General features: G+C 36.5%; 2 protein-coding genes across 2 annotated transcripts in view; both read right to left on the reverse strand.

Annotated features, from left to right (window-relative positions):
* rab3 (rab3 GTPase) overlaps positions 1-293 on the reverse strand; it is a 43,347-nt gene extending 43,054 nt beyond the window's left edge. The window contains 1 exon segment of the mRNA NM_001123495.1: positions 279-293. The gene's annotated coding sequence lies outside the window, so the exon portion shown is untranslated.
* Positions 294-6,655: 6,362 nt separating this feature from the next.
* Positions 6,656-21,737, reverse strand: LOC584722 (EF-hand calcium-binding domain-containing protein 7). The gene is made up of 14 exons (XM_030996088.1): positions 21,670-21,737; positions 20,009-20,208; positions 19,020-19,085; positions 18,583-18,728; positions 17,423-17,509; positions 16,270-16,369; positions 15,193-15,435; positions 14,363-14,469; positions 13,397-13,554; positions 10,365-10,537; positions 9,820-9,938; positions 9,245-9,454; positions 8,512-8,619; positions 6,656-7,163 (listed from the first exon to the last, which is right to left on the reverse strand). The coding sequence occupies exons 2-14, from the start codon at positions 20,169-20,171 to the stop codon at positions 7,086-7,088; spliced, it is 1,758 nt and encodes a 585-aa protein (XP_030851948.1). The 5' UTR covers positions 20,172-20,208; positions 21,670-21,737; the 3' UTR covers positions 6,656-7,085.
* Between the last annotated feature and the right edge of the window lie 779 nt (positions 21,738-22,516).

Genomic DNA, 22,516 nt, shown 5'->3' on the forward strand with positions numbered 1-22,516 from the left:
TCTGTGTGTATGCCATGCATTAGTGGAGGGGGGACGGCGCCACACAGAACCAACGGGCTTCTCATGGCGTCTTATACAGGTGGTGCCCGATGCCAAACACAGCTGGTATATGTGCGAATGCTGAGCTGTCGTGTATAATAATATGAACAGCGCACAATTCTGTAAATTTGCTCGCTCTCGTATTTCGACATTTTGTAATACATAATTACACACACTTTAAACAGCACTATACATTATCACTCAAACATGAAAACTTTAAAATATTAAAAAATACATACCTTGAAGAATGTTTCTTGTAAAGATGAATTTCACGAGAGTTCGTTTCGCCGGTATTCTTTGAAAGCTTCGCCTCGTATTTATTTCATATGCAAAGTGACTGATTGTCGCCGAGCATGTGGGCGGGGGCTGCGGGGTTAGTCTTCTTTTCAAGACGCCGTTACACCGGTTTGGCATCGTTCAGTTCCACAACATTTAAAAACATAATTATTCCTTATCTATTTTGTTCTTCTTCAAAATATAATATCACTGTTGTTTTCTCTGCTTAGCGCGTGGGTCTAAGGGAATACAGGTCTACAAAAGATATGTTTCAATGGGAATTTACTGCAGTCATTTTCGTTAATTAAATGAACTATTGGAAATGGTAATTTATATCAATTGATTATTTTTAAAACGTTTGTATGCATATATCCAATCAAAGGATGTGTGAAAGGGATCAGAAAGGGATCAGAATCATATAGTTAACAGAATAATTAACGGTCTAAAACAAGAATAACAACCTCTTCTGTTAGGCGCACGCTGCACCTGTTATGACGTACAGTGCTTATTCTACCTATTACGTAAGATGCTTAATCGACTCGTTACGTGACAAAGAAGAACAGAAGCCTATTGAACATCAGTCAGGGTGGATCTTCTCTCGATCATGAATGAACCTGGATTAAAAATTTAAAGAGCTTGGGCCGGGCAGCTTCACGTGGGGGTATTATCCCCCCCCCCCCCCCCCCATGTCATGAGGTGGTTTTAGTTCAAGAAACTGAAAAGTATTCTTTAAATGAAAGATGCTTCGTTAGGATTTAAATTAGTTACAGATAACATATGTACATTCTGTAATAACAGTGTTGAAGAAACAATTATATAGATTTTGTTACTGTATTTATTCAAACTAAATATGGTCAAAACTTGAGCATTGTTTGGCTGTCCGGCAATAATGTACATAGTTTAAAAATCACAAAAAAGGTTTTTTTTCGGGTTTCATAGAAGTTACAACAGTGCCCCCAACTGTATTATGATTATAGTAAGGAGAGGCATTTTTGCAGCCAAATGCAAACAGTGTTTGCCAGTTTTTTAACACATAATATCAGCGATAAAGTGTTATTATAATATGGAAAAGATATATTTTTAAAAAACCTGAAAGAAAAGAAATTCATGAAAAAGTGGTTACCCTTTACAAAGTGTTTCTGATTGTTTATTTCTTCTAAATTATTTTGCCAAGTATTAAAATATGTGATGTTTCAAAAATGGACTGCAATTTGTAAATGATATCTATATAAACGTATGTTCTTATCATATTTTGAATGGACAGGAATATCATTTTGAAATTCTGCATGTATATAGCTCTTCTTTTATACATAATTTATGTGAATGATATTATTTTATAAACCCTGTAGAAGGGGGAAACAAATATTCCCCACCCCCCCCCCCCTCTCTCTCTCTTACATTACACTCTTTTTTTCTTTTCTCTCTCGCATTCTCTTTTACCCTCTTCCTCATGTCTCTCCCAGTCTCTTTCCCTTTCTCATTCTCTTCTTCCTCTCCCTCATTCTCTTTCACCCTCATCCTCCTCTCCTCTCTCTCATTCTCTTAGTCTTCCTCCTGTTTCTCAGTCTCTCTCCCTCTCTCATTCTCTTTCACCCTCTTCTTTCTCTCCCTCGTTCTCTCTCTCTCTCTTTCTCTTTCACCCTCTTCTTTCTCACCCTCGTTCTCTTTCTCTTTCTCTTTCACCCTCTTCTTTCTCTCCCTCGTTCTCTCTCCCTCTCTCATTCTCTTCTTCCTCTCCCCCATTCTCTTTCACCCTCATCCTCCTCTCCTCTCTCTCATTCTCTTAGTCTTCCTCCTGTTTCTCAGTCTCTCTCCCTCTCTCATTCTCTTTCACCCTCTTCTTTCTCTCCTTCGTTCTCTTTCTCTCTCTTTCTCTTTCACCCTCTTCTTTCTCTCCCTCGTTCTCTCTCCCTCTCTCATTCTCTTCTTCCTCTCCCCCATTCTCTTTCACCCTCATCCTCCTCTCCTCTCTCTCATTCTCTTAGTCTTCCTCCTGTTTCTCAGTCTCTCTCCCTCTCTCATTCTCTTTCACCCTCTTCTTCGTTCTCTTTCCCATTCTCATTCTCTTCTTCCTCTCCCTCATTCTCTTTCACCCTCATCCTCCTCTCCTCTCTCTCATTCTCTTAGTCTTCCTCCTGTTTCTCAGTCTCTCTCCCTCTCTCATTCTCTTTCACCCTCTTCTTTCTCTCCTTCGTTCTCTTTCTCTTTCTCATTCTCTTTCACCATCTTCCTCCTCTCTCTCTCTCTCTCTCTCATTCTCTATCACCCTCTCTCTTTCTGTCTCATACATAACGCACACACACACACACACCGTGCATCAACTCCCCTCGATACCCAAACACCTTTCAATGTTTTTTCTGCCTTCCTGTTGTACCCACTTAAATGTATATTTAATTATTTATATAGTTTGGATACAAGCCTTTGATAGGCCTTTGGTCTTTGTTTGTCCCCCCATATTTTGATACTTCTGTTCTGTTGTGTTATTTTTTTAATTGACTTTGTAATGTAAATGTTTGTTATTGTGATTTTTATCAGAATGTGAAAATAAAATAAATTCATATAAATTGAAATTGAATTACTCCAAGCCCTCTTCCTCAATGTAATCACATATAATCTCAGGTGAATACAAACCTATCAGACATCTGAAGGTATAATGGTGTGACATCATGTAATCATATTACAAGGGGGAAAATGTCTGTGCTTACAGTCATCTTGTAGCAAACTGCACATAAAGCTTTGAATGAAAATACTTTTTTTTAACGGTCAGCACTACCTTTTCTTGCACTTAAAAATGGACAATATCATAAAAACACTGAAAAATTTCTATATCTGAAAAGAAAAGGAATGTTTTCCGATTACAAGTGAAACATTTCCGATGATTTGCACAGTGGTTCCTATCAGATATTGTTTTCAATAAATTGTTTAAGCTCCCAATACTAGAATGCAGGATGTCTGAAATATACATACAAACATGGCAAACGTGAACACACTTGATAATTACTATTGTTATTCATTTATTATTTCTTTCTAATATGAAAAATGATTTCAGTCTGTTCGAATTCTACAAAATGTATGCCTCCATGCAGATCAAGTGTTGAAACTTCCATAAATGCCTACATTGACTGAATATGGAGAGTTCAAAAAAAGAATGTATTTCGACAACTGCTACTTTTATAGTTTATATTAAAAACAATAATATTCCCTATAATTGGCTAGTGTTATCCTAGCTTTAACAAATCAAGTTCATCTATATTTCTATCAATTGTTGTTATCAAAACCATGTTTGAGGAATGTTTATTTTCACACAAAATGCCATAATGCCATAATGCAAATCAACTAGAAACAAGCTTGGACTAATACTCTACAAAAAGCAACTGAAAATCACTTATAAACATGATTATTCTGGTTCTGTCCTGGTCTATTTCCTTCATGTTTGTTAATGTTTTTAATGAATAATCATAAACTTTATGAATACATGGACAGATATATTATGCAATCACACATGATAGTACACTAGATAAACAAACAAACACCTATATATATTATGATTAAATGGCACATTCTTAAATGAAGCCAAACAATGATTCATACAAGCAATCATAATAGAACAAAATTGACAAAAGACTGGTGAGAAAAACAATCATTTTTTACAAGAGCATCAAATTGCCAGACAGCATTGCCCTACTAAATTGTTTTGGATATAAAAACATGTACAGCAACACTCTAACATACTCTAGGGAATGCTTGAAACTTGGCAGAATAGGATCAGAAGGTCATAATGATGAGAACAAAAAGAACAAAGAGGGAAAAAGGGGTAAGATAAATTGAGAAGAAAGACATGTCATATTTAGGGAATTTTTTTCCCTTGTTGATCATAAAGGAGATACCCGGTACAAAAAGTTTAGGCCAGTTGTTCTAAAAAATATAGGGCAACAAATGTATCACATTATAACCATGAACAGACACAGTACAGATAAGAAAAATGGACATATCATATAAATACACAGGAAAGTAATATTAGTACACCCTTACTAATGTAGTCCAAATAAATTCCATGAGGTATCACTTGCCACGTTCATTAAAGTTAAAGACCAGTTCCGGTCATGCGATTCATTTTGAAAGAAACATTGTGGAATCGATCAGAAAAGGTTGATCATCTAGTATATACAAGTATTGGTGTGTACTGCAAGGTTTTGGAATCATCAAAATGATAAGAAATTTGGTCCAGTCTAGGTAAAGTTCCAAGCACTGTACATAGAAAGATGTATATGGGACTAGGCGACACGTGTGCGATATCTATCAGGTCCAAATAGATATAATAATTTACCAAATATATTAATGAGTAGGCGGTTTCCCAGTAAAATTTGTATCATCACTTATTAGTCAAAACATATTCTTTTACATGATTGGTGATAAGAGCTTCCATTTTTTTTTTTTTAAAGGGGGGCGTTTCCAAAACTGGTCTTTACCTTTAACATGTACATTAGACTTTTCATCAATTATACGTTTTTAGTAATTATATGAATTTAAGAATCCTCATAAATATACACTGCACATCAAGCAAAATACTAGACCAAAAATAAAGACATAAAAACTGAGGAATCAATTTAAATGATGATAATTGTTCTGCTATTTTAGAGGCCTAGTTCAAGGTTCATTGCCTGACTTTCTTTGGCACCATCTATAGTACATGAGATTTAAAAATTAGTGTAAAAAGAAGGGGGGGGGGACAGAAGTTACAACAAAAAAAAATAGGAACACTAATACTGCTTTCAAACTGGCTTCTATCTTTCTAACTTCTAACTTCTAACTTCTAACTGCTTTCAAACCTGGAGTCACACCGATGAAAATACCGATTGAATTTCCCATATGTAAACAAAGGTGAAACTGCCGTCCCCCCCCCCCCCCCTGTCGCTTTCATACTGCCGGTGAAATTCACTCGCTGTAGCGACCCCTTGCAGGAGGTGAAGAATTATTATGTAATTATTAAGCCCGCGCCCCATCTAGCTGGCATGCAGCAAGTTCAACCATAAGTCAACAAACACAGCTGGTTATGATAAAGCGCGCGTACACTGCGACCTTCGACCATTTTAATCGGTGTTTTCTCCCGAACGCATTCACAGTGGCTGCCTCATCCATGTCACACCGATAGAATGAGAATTTCTCCTGCTCTTGAGCAGGAGAATTTAATCGGCTATTCCTCTTCTTTTCATCGGCTATTTAATCGGCTTTTTCTCCTCTGTAGCATTCATAGTGGCCATTTCATCGGATGCGTCCGGATGCGTACAATGAAAATCAGGCCAATTTGAAAGGGGTATTACTCATACATGTACAGTGTAGCTTGTTTACATCTAAATGACAAAAACAAATTGATGTGTCTGCACATGATTGCCATTTCTTTTATCAGATTTAAATGAATTAACTCTGTCTCCTTCAAGTTTGAAATGAAAGAAACCACCAGTTATCAAGACTTATCAAAGAATTGAATGAATACAATGCACATGCAGAGACAGCAGGTGAATTCAATCAAGTGAGTGAGTACATACATGTATACAATCTCAGAGAGATAAACATTATCACCACAGATTGAGAATACCCAGATGTTATCTGTGTATTTCAGAGAAATTCTCCATTTCCTTTTCTTGGCTTAATACTAATAAGGGCTTCTTGTGTAGTGTTCATGTTTGTCACACTCCTGGTGCCCTGTTAGCTATCCAGATTGTTATGCCATGTACCCAACTGACTCAATAAAACAGCTCCAATAGCAATGTTAGGTAAACAGAATAAATTATACAGTAGGTTTGCGGGTGCACCATGTGAGAGAGAGAGAGGGGGTCGAGGAGTCCTGAAAAGGACTCTGACTTGGTAATCTTTCTTTCGAGCCACTCATCCTCTCCAAGCGCTATAGTTCTCCTTAGAACTATATGCTAAGAAAGATAACAACAGTCCTTTTCAGGACTACACACCCCCAAGAAAGATTACCGAGTCAGAGTCCTTTTCAGGACTCCTCAACCCTCTCTCTCTCTCTCACATGGTGCACCCGCAAACCTACTGTATATCTACATCACCATGCAAGCCGACACTTACAAGCAGAATAAAATTATGTAGTATTATTTGCATTTCAACTGAAAATGAAGGTGTTTGAATAGTGAGTAAATTTATCATAAATCTTTCCTTAACCTCTCAATAAAAATGATTTTTCATTAAAATAACTACATCCATTAGTTGCTTTGTTCAAAAGACAATTACATCATTCTGCTTGACTAAATGTTCTCTGAAGGTCGGCATAATTGTTTACAGCAAATTAATTTTTATATTTATGGTATATGAATACATTTAATTTTTTTTGGTGGAGGGGGAGGGGAGCACCAGGGAGAGCTCTCTTGCTATTCAGTACTTTATGGCATTTTATTTCTTCTTCATCTAAATCCAAAATAAGTATCTAGTGATTAATTCCTTAAATTCATTGATTTTAACAAAATATATGCACAGGGAAATATTTTTCTTTAGGCCAAGTAACAAGAATTTTAAAAAAAACTAATCCTCTAATGCAACACAAATTTATAATCTCTTACCTCTTACTGCAAGTATACAGTTGTGATTGAGTTGCGATCAAATCAAGTTGCGATCAAATCAAATCGATTGCGACTCTTTATAAGACAGGGCTCGACAAAGGATTTTGAGCCAGGAGAGATAGAAAGAGAGGATGAGAGGTTCTGATATATACAAACATCTACCGTACTAGAATGACGATGAAACGGCTAGTGAGGTCATGAGGTCATTAATGTTTCTTGGCAGTTGATTATCCATTCTTTATCTTCATCCTTAGGAACTAGATGAAGACCAACCTGAAAGTAGAAGAAAATAAAATATGTTGAAATTGAAATTGAAATTCCTTTACCCCCATTATCACATCACATCACATCAAAATAGATTACCGGTATATAAGATGGCAAATCATGACTGATTTAATGATATTGAAATACAAGAAAGGCAACCTCGACCCAAATAATGAGTGTAGGTATTCTGAAAAAAGAGATCTATTCCTGCCCTTTGATGTATAATATTCCTTACAAAAATGTACAATAAATAAATAAATGAATATATTTTTGGCATGATGCCTTTTAGCATGACATGGGCGCAGCCATTTTCTTGAAAATGTGATGTTGAAGTTGTACATGTATCATGCACCAAGCTTTAGTTAGAAAGATTTTTTAAATCAATAACAAAACCTTTGCTTTTCAATGAGGAAGATGGCTCAAAAATAGCAATTGACAAAATTATTTCATATATGACTATGAGAAACCTTCAGCCCAGAAGAGCACCAACTTATTTATGCAATTTGCATTCTAGCAATTGTAATACAAAGGGTGACAGCAGGTGAATGAAATGCTTCATCACCAAACAAATAAAATGACTTCAAATAGTACGTCATGAAATTGGCGATGCCCATGTCGTGCTGAGAAACTGTACATTATTCTTGCTTTATGCCTCTCTCTTACACTTTGGTGAAGAATCTTTTAGATGAATGGGCAAGAACACAAATAATCTCTCAGAATAAGTCAAGTTATTTCTTGGGGTGAGGTTTCCTTTAAGAAAATATTACCATCATCACATAGTTCAAATGGAAAAAGTTGCATCCATAAAAACCAATAAGGAATGACATCTGAATGCACAACTAATAAGTGGTCTCTCCTTATAAAACATGGATTTTACACCAAACATTCAGTTGCAGCTAACCTGTATATGAACTGCTATTCAAACTATTATACATTGACTCTAAAGGAATCTTTTAATTGGTCATACTATCTCCCTCCAAGAAGAAACATGTTTCAGAACTGCCTTTAGAGACAGATTTGACTGTATTACAGGTTTGACTCTATGCAATAATCTTGTCATTTCAATAATATCCATTTTACCTCTTGACCATAACTACTACAAGTACTAGTTTGAGCGTAATAGCACTAATTTGACAAGTTTAGTTTTCTTTTCCATTCAGTTCTATTCTCCATGATCTTTGGGAGTTCTTGCCTTGGTAGACAAGTATCATTTTCTGACCGATCTATGTTTGTCAATGCACGGTAAGCTCTGGTGTTTTTGTTTGCCCCTTGAAGGCTCCCAGAAGAGCATTTGTGAATTATTTCACTCTTGCTCCTCCAGCAATGACCACTCCATAATATCATGATGTGTTCTCACCGTAGAAGCTCCAGCATGGCACTGTACATTCTGAAGCATTGCATCATGATTGATGAGACAGTTCTCACTCTTACTGCAATCCAGCTTCATACCACATTTCTTGGAACCCTGTGAAAATCATATAGATGAAAATACAAGTATCAGAGGACATGGAACAAGAAATTGTTGGATGTACGTGCTTACTATATTTCAACAATCAGCCCCCCCCCCCCCCCCTCCCCATTCATTCCTTGTCAGATTTGCAACATAATGGTGGTTTGGAGTCATAGGCCATGTTTGTTGGGTTCAAGAAACCTGGCCCGTCCTACAAACAGTTGCGATTGATATCAATGTACATGAGAGACTGCAAAGGTATGATTGATTTGGATCAACTCTATATAAAGACGGGGCCTTGGTAACATTGTACATTGCATCTTCATGAGCACAAAACACATTGCATCTTCATGAGCACAAAACAAAACAAATGAACATAAAACTAGTACTGGCCCTTTTTATACAGGTCACTTGTAAAATTTGTTTTTTTGCAGAAATGTGTTACATGAATTTATAAGAACATCATATCAGTTCTTGACTAATCCGTTCTTAGCTAAAATCATGAAATATACATAAAACCGACCGAGTTATAAGGTTTTATCACCCCATTGACAATAACTGTGCAACAGTGGCAGGTACAATTAGGCTACATAAAGACAAGTATCTGACGTATCAAGAAAGAGCATAATTAGTATCTTACAGTGTTTTCCATGACGAATGTCACCCTTCCATCTCCCATGTATGTATGAAGCTTGACCTGTCCTATCATCTTGACCCTAGTGAAGCCTGCAGCATGAATGACCGATTGACAGATGATCTTCTGTAACGTTGGTCCACCACGCTGTAGTGGTTGAGCTCTGATCACAGCTGGACAATGCTCAGTGTAGATATCCACTAGGAATGGACATGCCTTAGATCAGGGGTGAAAAACAAAAATGATACTTGTCATTCAGACCAGCACACTTCAATAGATGACTGGTTCTTGATGTACCTGGGCCCCGACTATACGGTGCATATTGAATCTATTCATAATCGCAATGAAAATTGTTGGTCTATTCTAACATTTTATCACAACCCAACTAACAGTTTTTGTTCGAAGATATACTTTTGAATTTGCAATTGTGAAAGAGAATTTTTTTTTCAGCAATTTTTATGTGCCTTACTTTTTTTCCTAACCATAGTTATTTATCATATTTCCAGAGTTCACATGAAGTTTTCCAGAGCCAAATCACTCACTCTACCCATGCATGTGTTTTATCTGTGATCATGACTTACCTCGTCGAGTGTCAGATCATCAGCGAATCCCATAGAACCGAGTGTGACCCAAAGGTCATCGACCTCTCCTCCTTCAGAAAAACCATCATTGGCTTCCATCTCATTCAGATCTAAGAATCCTGGAAAACAAAATAAGAGGGAAAAGTAACAGATTGATGTATTAGTCAAAATACAGTACATCTACATTACCTCAAATTGAACACTTATTGTCTATTATGTCTTCATTTCTAAATATGAATAAATTATGGACAAAGAGCGATCATTTACAATGTATGACATACACAGGAGGTCATGGAAGGCCACTTTTAAAGACCGTCAATATTACTGGGCCAGAAGGGATTAGACCACACAGCGAGGTCACTGACAGGTGGCTATCTCATTAACTCAGCTCTCAACTAACATAAGAAAAAGAGGATCATGGGGGACCAACATGCACCGATTGGGGAAGTTTTCTATATAGAGGGAGCAAGTAGCTACAAGTAGGACAGTGGGGCTTTAAAGCCTTCCTGAGAGAAGAGAAATCAAGACAATGACCAAGATCTAACCTTTTCTTGTAAGTTCTCCTTTCTTGAGTTCAAAGTTCTCTTCCACCACCTCCCAGGCATCATCATCAACAGATTCACCACCGGTCCTTAGCTGAAACATGTTGAATTCATTCCTACATAGAGAACCATTGCTGTCTAGATCTACCATCTCGTAGATACTATTCAAAGCATTCCTGTAAAGATATGGAACAACACAGATAAAATCATAAGATAACATTGAAACATGTTGAATTCATTCCTACATAGAGAACCATTGCTGTTTAGATCTAACATCTCATAGATACTATTTCAAAGCATTCCTGTAAAGATATTGAACATCACAGATAAAATCATAAGATAACATTGAAACATGTTGAATTCATTCCTACATAGAGAACCATTGCTGTCTAGATGCTATTCAGATGTTCTGGTAAGGATAAAACCAGGTAGCAAACAATGCCTTTGAGAGGACTTCTTTGAAGTTACGTTTTGGCAGAAATCATGAGTGGGAATGTTTCTAGACCAGAGATATTAATGTCCCCTTAGTGTCCCCTTGTTGAATAAATAAATTCTCTACAACATGGGTCTTATTTTAGACAAGGACAAGGGTTAGATAATTCAAGGCCCTTTGCAATTTTTGATGTGATGGACACATTGATTGTGAATCTAGTAAGCAGACAAAGCCCTTTCACACTAGAACAAGAAGAGATATATCCACAGAAAGACTTACTTAGTAGACAAACCCCTTTCACACTAGAAGAAGAGATATGTATCCACAGTAAGACTTACTTAGTAGACAAACCCCTTTCACACTAGAACAAGAAGAGATATGTATCCACAGTAAGACTTACTAAGTAGACCAAACCTCTTTCACACCAGAACAAGAAGAGATATGTATCCACAGTAAGACTTACTTAGTAGACAAACCCCTTTCACACTAGAACAAGAAGAGATATGTATCCACAGTAAGACTTTCTTAGTAGACAAACCCCTTTCACACTAGAACAAGAAGAGATATGTATCAACGGTAAGACTTACTTAGTAGACCAAACCTCTTTCACACTAGAACAAGAAGAGATATGTATCCACAGTAAGACTTACTTAGCAGACAAAGCCCTTTCACACTAGAACAAGAAGAGATATATCCACAGTAAGACTTACTTAGTAGACAAAGGCCTTTCAAACTAGAACAAGAAGAGATATGTCCCCTGTAAGCCTTACTTAGTAGACAAAGCCCTTTTACACTAGAACAAGAAGAGATATGTGCACAGTTAGCCTTACTTAGTAGACAAAGCCCTTTCACACTATAACAACATACCTGCCAACATTTGAAAATAAAAATTAAGAATTTTTAGCATGGTATGTCTTTGAAAATAAGAAATCTGTACCCTTAACAGGCGTTCGCATATGCAGCGGCAGTGTAACTGGCAATACGTGGTAAATCTTTGCAAAAAAGCGAATACAAATTCACTGCTCAATCATGCAGCCCTTCAACGCATGCAATACGTGAACTCTCATATCTCGGCATATGATAAAACAAGCTTAATTTGGCTTAAGCAACACCCCCCCCCCCACCCCCCCCCCAAAAAAAAAAAACTAGATGGAACTTCGACTGCGCGCAGTCGAAATGATGCCTCCGTCATAGAGCAATTTACAAACCAAAACAGAAGAAATTTTTCAAATTCAAGTTTAATTGTAATCCATTAACAGGTTCTCAGAATATTGTGATTACAAGCAATTTCTCATATACATATATGACCCTTTGATCTTTGACCTCATGACCCTAACATCTACTCAGTTCATTGGCTCTGCAAGATGTCCCGAGTTAAATAGTAATCCATCTGTCAGTTCTAATGAGAATGCGTTCACATGCTATTTTTGCATACATAATGAGCCCATGACCTTTGACCTTTGACCTCATGACCAAAGAATCTACTCAGTTCATTGGCTCTGCAAGATGCATACATGATCTAAGTTTGGCAGGAATCCATCAATCTGTTCTAATGATAATGCGATCACAAGCTATTTTTGCATACATAAGGAGCCGCATGACCTTTGACCTTGACCTCATGACCCCAAAATCTAATCAGTTCATTGGCTTTGCAAGTAACATACATGACCTAAGTTTGGCAGGAATCCTTCAATCGGTTCTTGAGATAACGCGATCACGAGCAGTTTTTTGCATACATAATGAGCCCTGTGACCTTTGACCTTTGACCTCGTGACCCCAAAATCTAATCAGTTCATCGGCTCTGCAAGATACATACATGACCAAAATTTGGCAGGAATCCATCAATCGGTTCTTTGGATAACGCGATCACGAGCTGTTTTTGCATACATAATGAGCCCTGTGACCTTTGACCTTTGACCTCGTGACCCCAAAATCTAATCAGTTCATCGGCTCTGCAAGATACATACATGACCAAAGTTTGGCAGGAATCCATCAATCGGTTCTTCAGATAACGCGATCACGAGAACAAGAAGAGATATGTCCACAGTAAGACTTACTTAGTAAACAAAGCCCTTTCACACTAGAACAAGAAGAGATATATCCACAGTAAACCTTACTTAGCAGACAAAGCCCTTTCACACTAGAACAAGAAGAGATATGTCTAAAGTAAGACTTACTTAGTAGACAAAGCCCTTACACACAAGAACAAGAAGAGTTATATCCACAGTAAACCTTACTATAGTAAACAAAGCCCTTTCATACTAGAACATGAAGAGATATATCTACAGTAAACCTTACTTAGTAGACAAAGCCCTTTCATACTAGAACAAGAAGAGATATATATCCACAGTAAACCTTACTTAGTAGACAAAGCCCTTTCATATTAGAACAAGAAGAGATATATCCACAGTAAACCTTACTTAGTAGACAAAGCCCTTTCACACTAGAACAAGAAGAGATATATCTACAGTAAACCTTACTTAGTAGACAAAGCCCTTTCACACTAGAACAAGAAGAGATATATCTACAGTAAACCTTACTTAGTAGACAAAGCTCTTTCATACTAGAACAAGAAGAAATATATATCCACAGTAAGACTCACTTAAATTCTTTGGTGAGTTCACACTCTTCATCTCCTTTGGGCTGGATCAGTTTAGCCTTCTCTTTGATTGTCCTGGTCCTGGGCTTAAAATGACATCCTGTTGTCATGGGAATGAGACGATATGAACCAGCTGGCAGCTCACATTGGACACAGTATTTCTGACGGAAGTAAATTATATCACACAGTTATTTCATTCCCAGTATAATTGGTATCCTTCAATCACACACATGTACAGGATGTCCATTCAAATGGAAGACAATGAAGGAAAATCAAAGTCATAGGATTTTATGTTTGATTATGCTATCTTCATGCATCAATGTTATAAGCACTGGCTATACATTATAAACTGATGTACATTACTTGCATAGTCCATAATGCTAACATGAAGAAGAAAAAACAATTTGATTTTAAAAGGAAAAGCTGGGAAAGAAAGGATAACAGAATGTTCATGATCAGACATAGAACAAATTTGTCATAAATCTACATGTATTAATGAGGGCTCCTTACTTCATTTCTTTAACCAGGAGACAAGGTATTACAGGTTCCTATTGAATGCCAAGTTCATCAATCTATTTCTAGAATTTATATCAACTTTCATGAGAACTTTAGATTAAACTATAAACACAGGTGTATTTCCAGGCTTTGGTCAACTAAGTGAATAAACAATGAACTGCCAGCATTCCATAGGGTAAAGAACAAGGAAAACTAAGAAAATAAAGAATAATATAATACCCTGAACTCGGAGCTAAGTATAACTTGGATTCCCTGCAGGCCCTATTCTATGTAAGTGCATACTTGAGTCAAGTTCCTTCCTTTATCATTCAGAGGATAGTTACGTTTGCAATATCTTTACATAGAAGTACTTTTTGAAGCTCATATTATTAATAGTATAGCAATATGGAACCTCTAACATAGAGAACAAACTATTTGGGGGTGATAAGTACACTTTGTAGCCTCATTAGATACCTCTTTGTTCTTGACATTGGTGAAGGATACAACATCTCCCAGCAGACCATGTTCATTCTGTTTCACAATGAATACATTGACATCCGTCTTAGGAACTTTAGTAGAGGCTGGATAAATAATTTAGAAAAAGAAGAAGAAGAAAGAAATAATCTACATGTAAAAAAAAATTCATTAACATCAATAAGCAATGAAATATCTTGGAAATAAAACTGTTATAGACCTTTATGTACCCTCATGCAATCTGAGATCAGATCATAAAAACTTCTTGAAATGTCCAGTTGTTCAGACCAAGTTGTAGAAGGAGTTGTCATTTACTTATGCTGCCCATCCACTGTCAACATTATCTCTCTCTAAGAAAACTCTCTGTAAAACATACTTGTTTAAACAGCATTTTGATAAAGTTACAGCTGGGCATTTACATCACCTATTTCTCCCTTTTATATCTTTCTTCCTCAGCACACAGAGATGCTACAGCAGTGATATAAAAGCACCAAGTATTATTCATCATTATTATGCCTCTTGGATCACTTCACAAATTACCTTTGTTTATATCTACATTTGAAAGTCATAAAACAAACACAGAAAACTGAAAACAAACAAATACATAACAGATTTATTAACAATGAAATAAACAATTTCAAAAACTAGAATCGAATGCTTTCTCTCAGGTACACTCTTCATGTTATTCAAAGCCTAATACAAAAAAAAATGCACAAAAAAGGCTGCATATTGTTAGACATTACCTTTGAGTACTCCTAATTTCATAGGCTAGACAGTGAAGTATTTGATGTAAATCAAAAACACAATCAGTACATATCTACAGATGTTACCTTTGACTACTCCTACATTGATAGGCTTAACAGTCAACCAGAGCTTCGTCGTCACATCAACCTGTAGGACATACTGATGGGAGATAATCTTCTGTTCATCATCGAGATGAAAGCAGCCTTTAGTATGGGTATGGTACCAATCTGTTAGGGTACTAGGTTCCTTTATTGAAGGTTGCTGTTTACTGATCGGTGGGAGGCTCATCTCAACGCCCATCTTGTCTTTCTTCTTACTGCCCGATGGATCTTTATAGAGTTGGGATAAGAGAAGTAATGTATGTATCAAATATGTAATTATGTTAATTTGTATTGAATTACCATAAAGTTGTGGTGTTCTACAAGATTTCATCTTTAACTTCAAAATATTAACAGCATTGGCATTTACATGCATGGCTACTTATTTGATTTGATTTGATTTGATTTGATTTGATTTATTGGTTTCTGCATCTTTTTTCTTTTTTCTTTTTTTCATCATACATTTTCATGAACATAATATGGCTTGATACAATATTGTTGCAGGAAAGGGGGTGGTCTGATCATCCTCCTCCCAACTATCACTGATAAAAGATGGAATGAAAAGAATCACCAACAGAAACCAGTGAAACAAATTCAAATTCAAATTGTATTGGTCTAAAAGGAAATTTGTTTTGTTGACATGCATTTTACACAGAGAATAATAGATAAAATGTACATGTGACATGATACATACAACATAAAATGAGTATTTAGAGAAAATAAACATACCTTTATAGCACTTGAATTTACATTTTTGACAATATCAATATTATTATTATTGATCAGATATACAATATCAAGACAAACAGTTGATATGTACTGTGATCAATGTCTGTCTGTTGCCCCTAATATCATAAGACAAGATGGTTACAACACCACAGTTCCATCATGAAAAACTGAACAGAGTAAAAAAAATAAAATAAAAAAAAAAAAAAATGTCCCATTGCCAATTTGAATTGATCCAGAATATTACATACTGTATATAAAATAATATAGTGGCTTAAAAAGAAGAATTTCAGATGCCTTATGACTTTAAGAGACATATAACATTATCTGTATACTTACTCTTCTTGAGGTCTCTCTTCTGTTTTCTCTCTTTCCTCTCTAATCGTTTCAGACTACTCTCTTGACAACGGCTTGTTGTAGACATAACCATACAACAAAACTGTTTGGGAAGGTAACCAAATTATTATTACAGTGGTTGGTTGTAGACATAACCATACAACAAAACTGTTTGGGAAGGTAACCAAATTATTACTACAATGGCTTGTTGTAGACATAACCATACAACAAAACTGTTTGGGAAGGTAACCAAATTATTATTACAATGGCTTGTTGTAGACATAACCATACAACAAGACTGTTTGGGAAGGTAACCAAATTATTATTACAATGGCTTGTTGTAGACATAACCATACAACAAAACTGTTTGGGAAGGTAACCAAATTATTATTACAATGGCTTGTTGTAGACATAACCATACAACAAAACTGTTTGGGAATGTAACCAAATTATTATTACAGTGGTTGGTTGTAGACATAACCATACAACAAAACTGTTTGGGAAGGTAACCAAATTATTATTACAATGGCTTGTTGTAGACATAACCATACAACAAAACTGTTTGGGAAGGTAACCAAATTATTATTACAACAGCTTGTTGTAGACATAACCATACAACAAAACTGTTTGGGAAGGTAACCAAATTATTATTACAATGGCTTGTTGTAGACATAACCATACAACAAAACTGTTTGGGAAGGTAACCAAATTATTATCACAGTGGTTGGTTGTAAACATCATGTGCAAAATATCACTACTTTCTACCTCACAAAATATGTACTCACAACAAAAACAGAAAAAGAAAAAAGGACTGCTATCTTTGCTAATTAGTTGAAAGAGTCTTCAACAAGTAAAAATAATCTTATTCATTAAAACTATCCATATCCTCCAACATCAACTCTGCTACATGAGGATAGCATTTGATTCTCATATACTGTTGTCAGGAGTCAAAGAAATCCATTACCAATTTTTGTTGTTAATAATAATAATAATAATAATAATAATAATAGTGTAAACTTATAGAGCGCACACACCGTCCAGGGACGCTCATGGCGCTAGTTAAATAGTACTATGAGTACTAACCATTCACTAGTCATACAATTTTCTCTTGAAATACATTTAAAGCTCTGGTTATTAGATTTGGAGGCAGACTTACTTCTTTATAATTTAATTTCTTGTCACCATCTGAATCAGCTTCTGCAATCATAGCATCTACTTCCTTCTCACTCATTCTATCACCTCTCTGAAATTGAAGGACAAAAATGCAAAATTAATGCAAACAAATTGTATATTATTAAAATCAAAATGTCCGTCTTCTTATACAATTATATATTATAAGTAGAAAGGCAATTGTATTCATACTTTTCAAACTACCATGTTCTTACAAAATACAAAGAAAGTTTTCCTTGGAATTACCTGTTTAGAATAACGTGTTCAACAGATATTAACAATAGAGAAGATATTGTCATAAGTCAGATATTTTAGCCAAAATGTTTAGACATACTCCATGCAGTATGCAAAGTAGTTTTAAATAGATACACTAAAAATGAGTACTGGTATGCACATAAAATGTTATATAAAACGATATTTTAATTTAAAGCTAATCTTGAGCTCTGGTATGGGCATCGTATGTTGAGAGAACATGGCTATAATTCATTCTGGATTTTTTTATCCTGCAGTAGATTGATTTTTTGAACCAGTAAAACAAAAACAATATCTTACCTGTGAAATTTAAACGTTAGCAGTGTTCTAATATTCAAATTATGCAAGGAAACCCTTTTACTTGCTAGACTTCACTGTCAGACACTATTGAGTGACTGACTGGCTTTGTTTCCTCTTTGGTAATAACATACACAAAATGAGCTGTAAAGGGTACATGAGCATTTGTCTACATCAATAACCCACTTCTTGTAATGGCCAAAATTGACCCAATTGAATAGAACGTACGACCATTCAGTACAATGGTCTAAAAATCAGACTATTACTTACTGGCTCTACAGCTCGATTTGACAACTAATAATCGTTATTTTCCCACTGAAAGACATTTTCAAGCCCCCCTTTTTTTAGGGAAGTTCTAAATTAGTATTGTCTTTCAAATGCTGTTGGAATTTTTGGCCTGCAAATGGGACATAGTACCTTTAAGAGTTAAATTGATAATAAATCTTTCATAGACTATTCAATTTACCACCTAAACCTAACAGACTGCAATAGAAACGAATCAAGCTAATGGACATGTGTTATTCCTCACAGGTTTGGAGCCGAGCTCTATTGGTGTGAGGTCAATGCATGCACCTTACTGATGAGAATAGTACAAACCTGTGTGAGAATCCTAGAAAGTTCTCTCTGTGTAATGAATCCATCTCCATTGACATCTATCTTCTTGAAAGCTTTGAGTAGATCGTCTTCTGTAGTTGGTTTCAACTCCTCGATGATCTCAGATACCTCCTGGTATGTTAACTTCTCTGAAAATTAAAGGGAAATCACTAGTAAGAATTTTCAAGAAAATTTGTACAAAGGAACTGTCATAAAGGATCATCGAAAAGCAAAGAGACAAATGGAATGTAAAATTAAAAAAACTTGTTTTAGGAATGCTAGTCAGCTTACGTCATGGGTGTTACTTGAGGGTGAAAATTACATCCGACTGCTTGTTGGAGGTATGAATGAACAGACTAATGGCTTACATTTGCTATTACTGGCATGAAGAAAATCAAAGAATTAAGATTGTTTAGAATACATGCCCGAGGAGAACTTACTTGTATTCTTGGTCCAGTATTTATCAATGGTCTTCTGTGTAGGGTTTCTTCCAGCTTGCTGGAGGACTGTTTGAAATAGAAGAGAAAGATGGAGAAAAAGAAGAAAAGGAGAGAAAAAGAAAATAAAGAGAGAGAAAGAGGGAGCAAGAGAGGAAGAAGAAGAAAAGGAGAAAAAAGGGGTTGAGAGAAAGAGGACAGGAGTAGAAAGAGAGAAACGAACAAGAAAAGGAAATGGAACATGTCCACAAAAAAAGAAGCAGAATGAATTAATGTGGAAGATATACATTTGCAGTAGGCTTGAGGTTGCACCATGTGAGAGAGGGGGAGGATTGGAGAGTCCTGAAAAGGACTCTAGGTAATCTTTCTTTCTTTTGAGTCCTTTTTTTCCGCAAGCCTACTGCATACCTGCCAACATTTGAAAATGAGAATTAAGAATTTTTAGCACGGTATGTACCCTTAACAGGCATTCGCACATGCAGCGGTAATGTAACTGGCAATACGTGGTAAATCTGTGCAAAAAAGCGAATACAAATTCGCTGCTCAATCATGCAGCACTTCATCGCACGCAAAAAACAAAAAAAACAAAAAAATATTGAGATCCGGGATATCCCGCATTTTGGGGTCCTAAAAATCCAGAAAAACAGGATATTCCGGATTATTCGGGAGGTTTGGCAGGTATGCTACTGTATACCTACATCACCATGCAAGCCGATACTTATAATCTAAAATATACATTGAAATAAAATTTCGAACTTTTACACCAGATAGGATCAGTTTAGCTAATTCAACTACGCAACCCTAACATATCTAACAGCTTTTGTTTAAAAAAAAGGCAAGGCATCAAATGATCTTCTTTGAACTGTTCATCATGATATGAATGAATAGGGAAAAAAACTCTGAATTTGTACAGCATAATGATATATGGTTTGCATGTGTCTCTCTCTTACAAGCACAACAAACAATTCACAATCCATCCAGGGCAGTCATACCTTTTTCCAGCTCATCTTTTGAAGAGATGTCCTTGTCTATGTGATTGAGAACAGCTATGTATGCTGCCTTGATTTCTGCCGTTATGGGATCCTTCCCTGTCTCATTGTGTTTGCTCTTAACAGTCTTTGCACTCACGCTAGCTGATGAACCCTTTCTACTCATTGGAGATTTGGTACAGGTTTCTCCATAAAACACAGTCCTAAAGGAAAAAAGAAAAAGAAGAACAGTTATGTACACTCATGGCATCGAGCAAGAAGATGAACTTTTAAATAGTAAATTATTTCTCCAGTGCCATGTGTTAATAAACAAATAATGTTTGCGTGTACATTAGTGAATGCACTTCACACAGGTTATGTCACAAAAGGTTAGTGAACGAGACTTGTTGAGTTCATTGTCCGTCTCATTGTGACTTAACCAAGTACCGGTAACTTGATTTCTTCATGAGTATTATGATTTCAGTCTACTGTAGAATCAACTAAAACGACCTCCAAACTCTGTACCAATAAGTACTTATGCTACAGACGTTTTCGGCAAAGCAGAACTTACCGGGGAATCAACGGTAGGTTTCAATCGCATATTATTGATTTGAATATATTTTTTTGTTTGATCTATTCCCCTGGCCGCACACTGGGGAACTCGAAGCATTTCAAAAGGTGGGCAATGCTGATCACGCTGTGGGTCAGTTGGGTTATTTGTGCATTCTATTTAGCAAGTAATTATATGAACTCTACATTGAGGGTATTGAAGTATTCTGGGACTGTGAGTAGATTCTAGACCTAGATCTATTTGCATAAAAATAGAATAGGCAGTTCTCGCGGATCGGCCACACACCGGCGGAGCCACTGGCACTAGTCTACCTCTACCTCTCCTCTAGATCTAGGTCTACTGTTACTGTTAGTGTTAAATTTATGTTTTTTTATATTTATTATTTACCCTAGTCCCTACTTTGTTTAGATCTAGCCCAAATCTGACTTGGATGACGAGCACACAAATCGTAGACGCAGAAGCCTTACGCCCGCGTATTTTTTATTTACATGGCAGCGAGGGGAAAAACTCAATTAATTCCAATGAAACCGCTGGCGGAGAGTCTAGTCTGTAGTGCCTGTACTGAATATGACTTGTGTTGTCGATGTACTCCTTGTTGTTGGTACGTGGCCGAGGGCATGTATATTATGTTCACGCTCTCGATTTCTCTGTGCCATGGTGTTGCACATAATGTCATACTGCCGTCACTGTTTATTGCATTCTCTACTAGTACTAGACCTAGATCTACATTCCCTAATAACACTGCACTGCTGTACTCGTACTCCGATTCGGTCTAGAATCTAGTCTAGACTCGTCGCGAGCGGTTTCATTGGAATTAATTGAGAAATTCCCCTCGCTGCCGTGTAAATAAAAAATACGCGCCCGGCCTCCCTACTCTCAGTCTCTCACTTCTCAGTCTCAAACGCATTGTTCAACAAGCCAGGCAACACAAATATAAACAGGTGGGACGACACCTGAAAATAGACGTAGGAACATCGCAATCAAAATGAACTTCTTTATAATCATATAACAGCTGAAAGGTACACAATTATCACACTGTAAATTCTTTCAACGATATATCACTGTTTTTGAACTCTCGATCGCGAGCTATTTCATAAGAGGCAATTATATCTACCGTTTGCGACCGTTACCAGGGGCCCGTTTCTCGAAAACGTCAATCAAGTCAAACGGTCACCTATTCATACCACACATAGCTAGCTAGCTAGCTGTACTATCCTGGCTGTGTATTAAAAGCTGTGCTATTGATTCTCAACATTTAAAACACCACTGTACAAAACTCAACTGATTTAACTCAAAATCAGTGCTTTAGAGACAATTGATGACACCCATAAGGCAGTAAACTACAGTGTTTTTTAACTTATAATAATAATAATAATAATAATAATAGCCTAGATCTAATAGTCCACTCCAAATTTTATTAAACCGAAACGGAAATTCTTTTTGCCCAATTGATCGTGAGCCCGGCAGCCACTGAGCAGCGCCAGATCGACGTTGCTCTATCCCTTATTGTTGAACGCCAAACAAGGTAGCAACAACTCCCATCTTTTAACGTCTTTTGGTATGACGCGGCCGGGGTTCGAACCCACGACCTCCCGGTTGTGAGGCGGACGCTCTACTGACTGAGCCAACACTCCGGTATCGATATATAACAGAATAATTAAAAAATTCAAATTGTGAGTCTACTGTCAAACTTGCCGATCAAACGCATTGGTATGATTGTGTGCATTTGTGTGTTTGTGAGTGTATTGACTATTCATGTATTTAAATGCTGCCCATTAACACGTAGAGCAGTGCTAAAGGTCAATACGCATTTAATAGCATTGACTCTCTGCGCTTTACTGGAGTGATTTATTCGTGATCAGCGTCATAACCTGTACGTCCGCGCGCTACTTGCAAAAAAATCGTTCATACGTAGGCCTACACCCTTAATGGAAGCTTAAAAGTGCCACCTAGACATGGGT

Source organism: Strongylocentrotus purpuratus, unplaced genomic scaffold (assembly GCF_000002235.5).
Source record: "Strongylocentrotus purpuratus isolate Spur 01 unplaced genomic scaffold, Spur_5.0 spur5_scaffold_3, whole genome shotgun sequence".
Taxonomy (NCBI): domain Eukaryota; kingdom Metazoa; phylum Echinodermata; class Echinoidea; order Camarodonta; family Strongylocentrotidae; genus Strongylocentrotus; species Strongylocentrotus purpuratus.

Coding starts and splice junctions, on each gene's coding strand:
- LOC584722 (XM_030996088.1), bottom strand. CDS start 20,171: ATGAGTAGAAAGGGTTCATCAGCTAGCGTGAGTGCAAAGACTGTTAAG. Junction 18,729..19,019: donor ATACTGGACCAAGAATACAA/GTAAGTTCTCCT, acceptor TTTAATTTTCAG/AGAAGTTAACATACCAGGAG. Junction 14,470..15,192: donor CAATGTAGGAGTAGTCAAAG/GTAACATCTGTA, acceptor TTATTTATCCAG/CCTCTACTAAAGTTCCTAAG.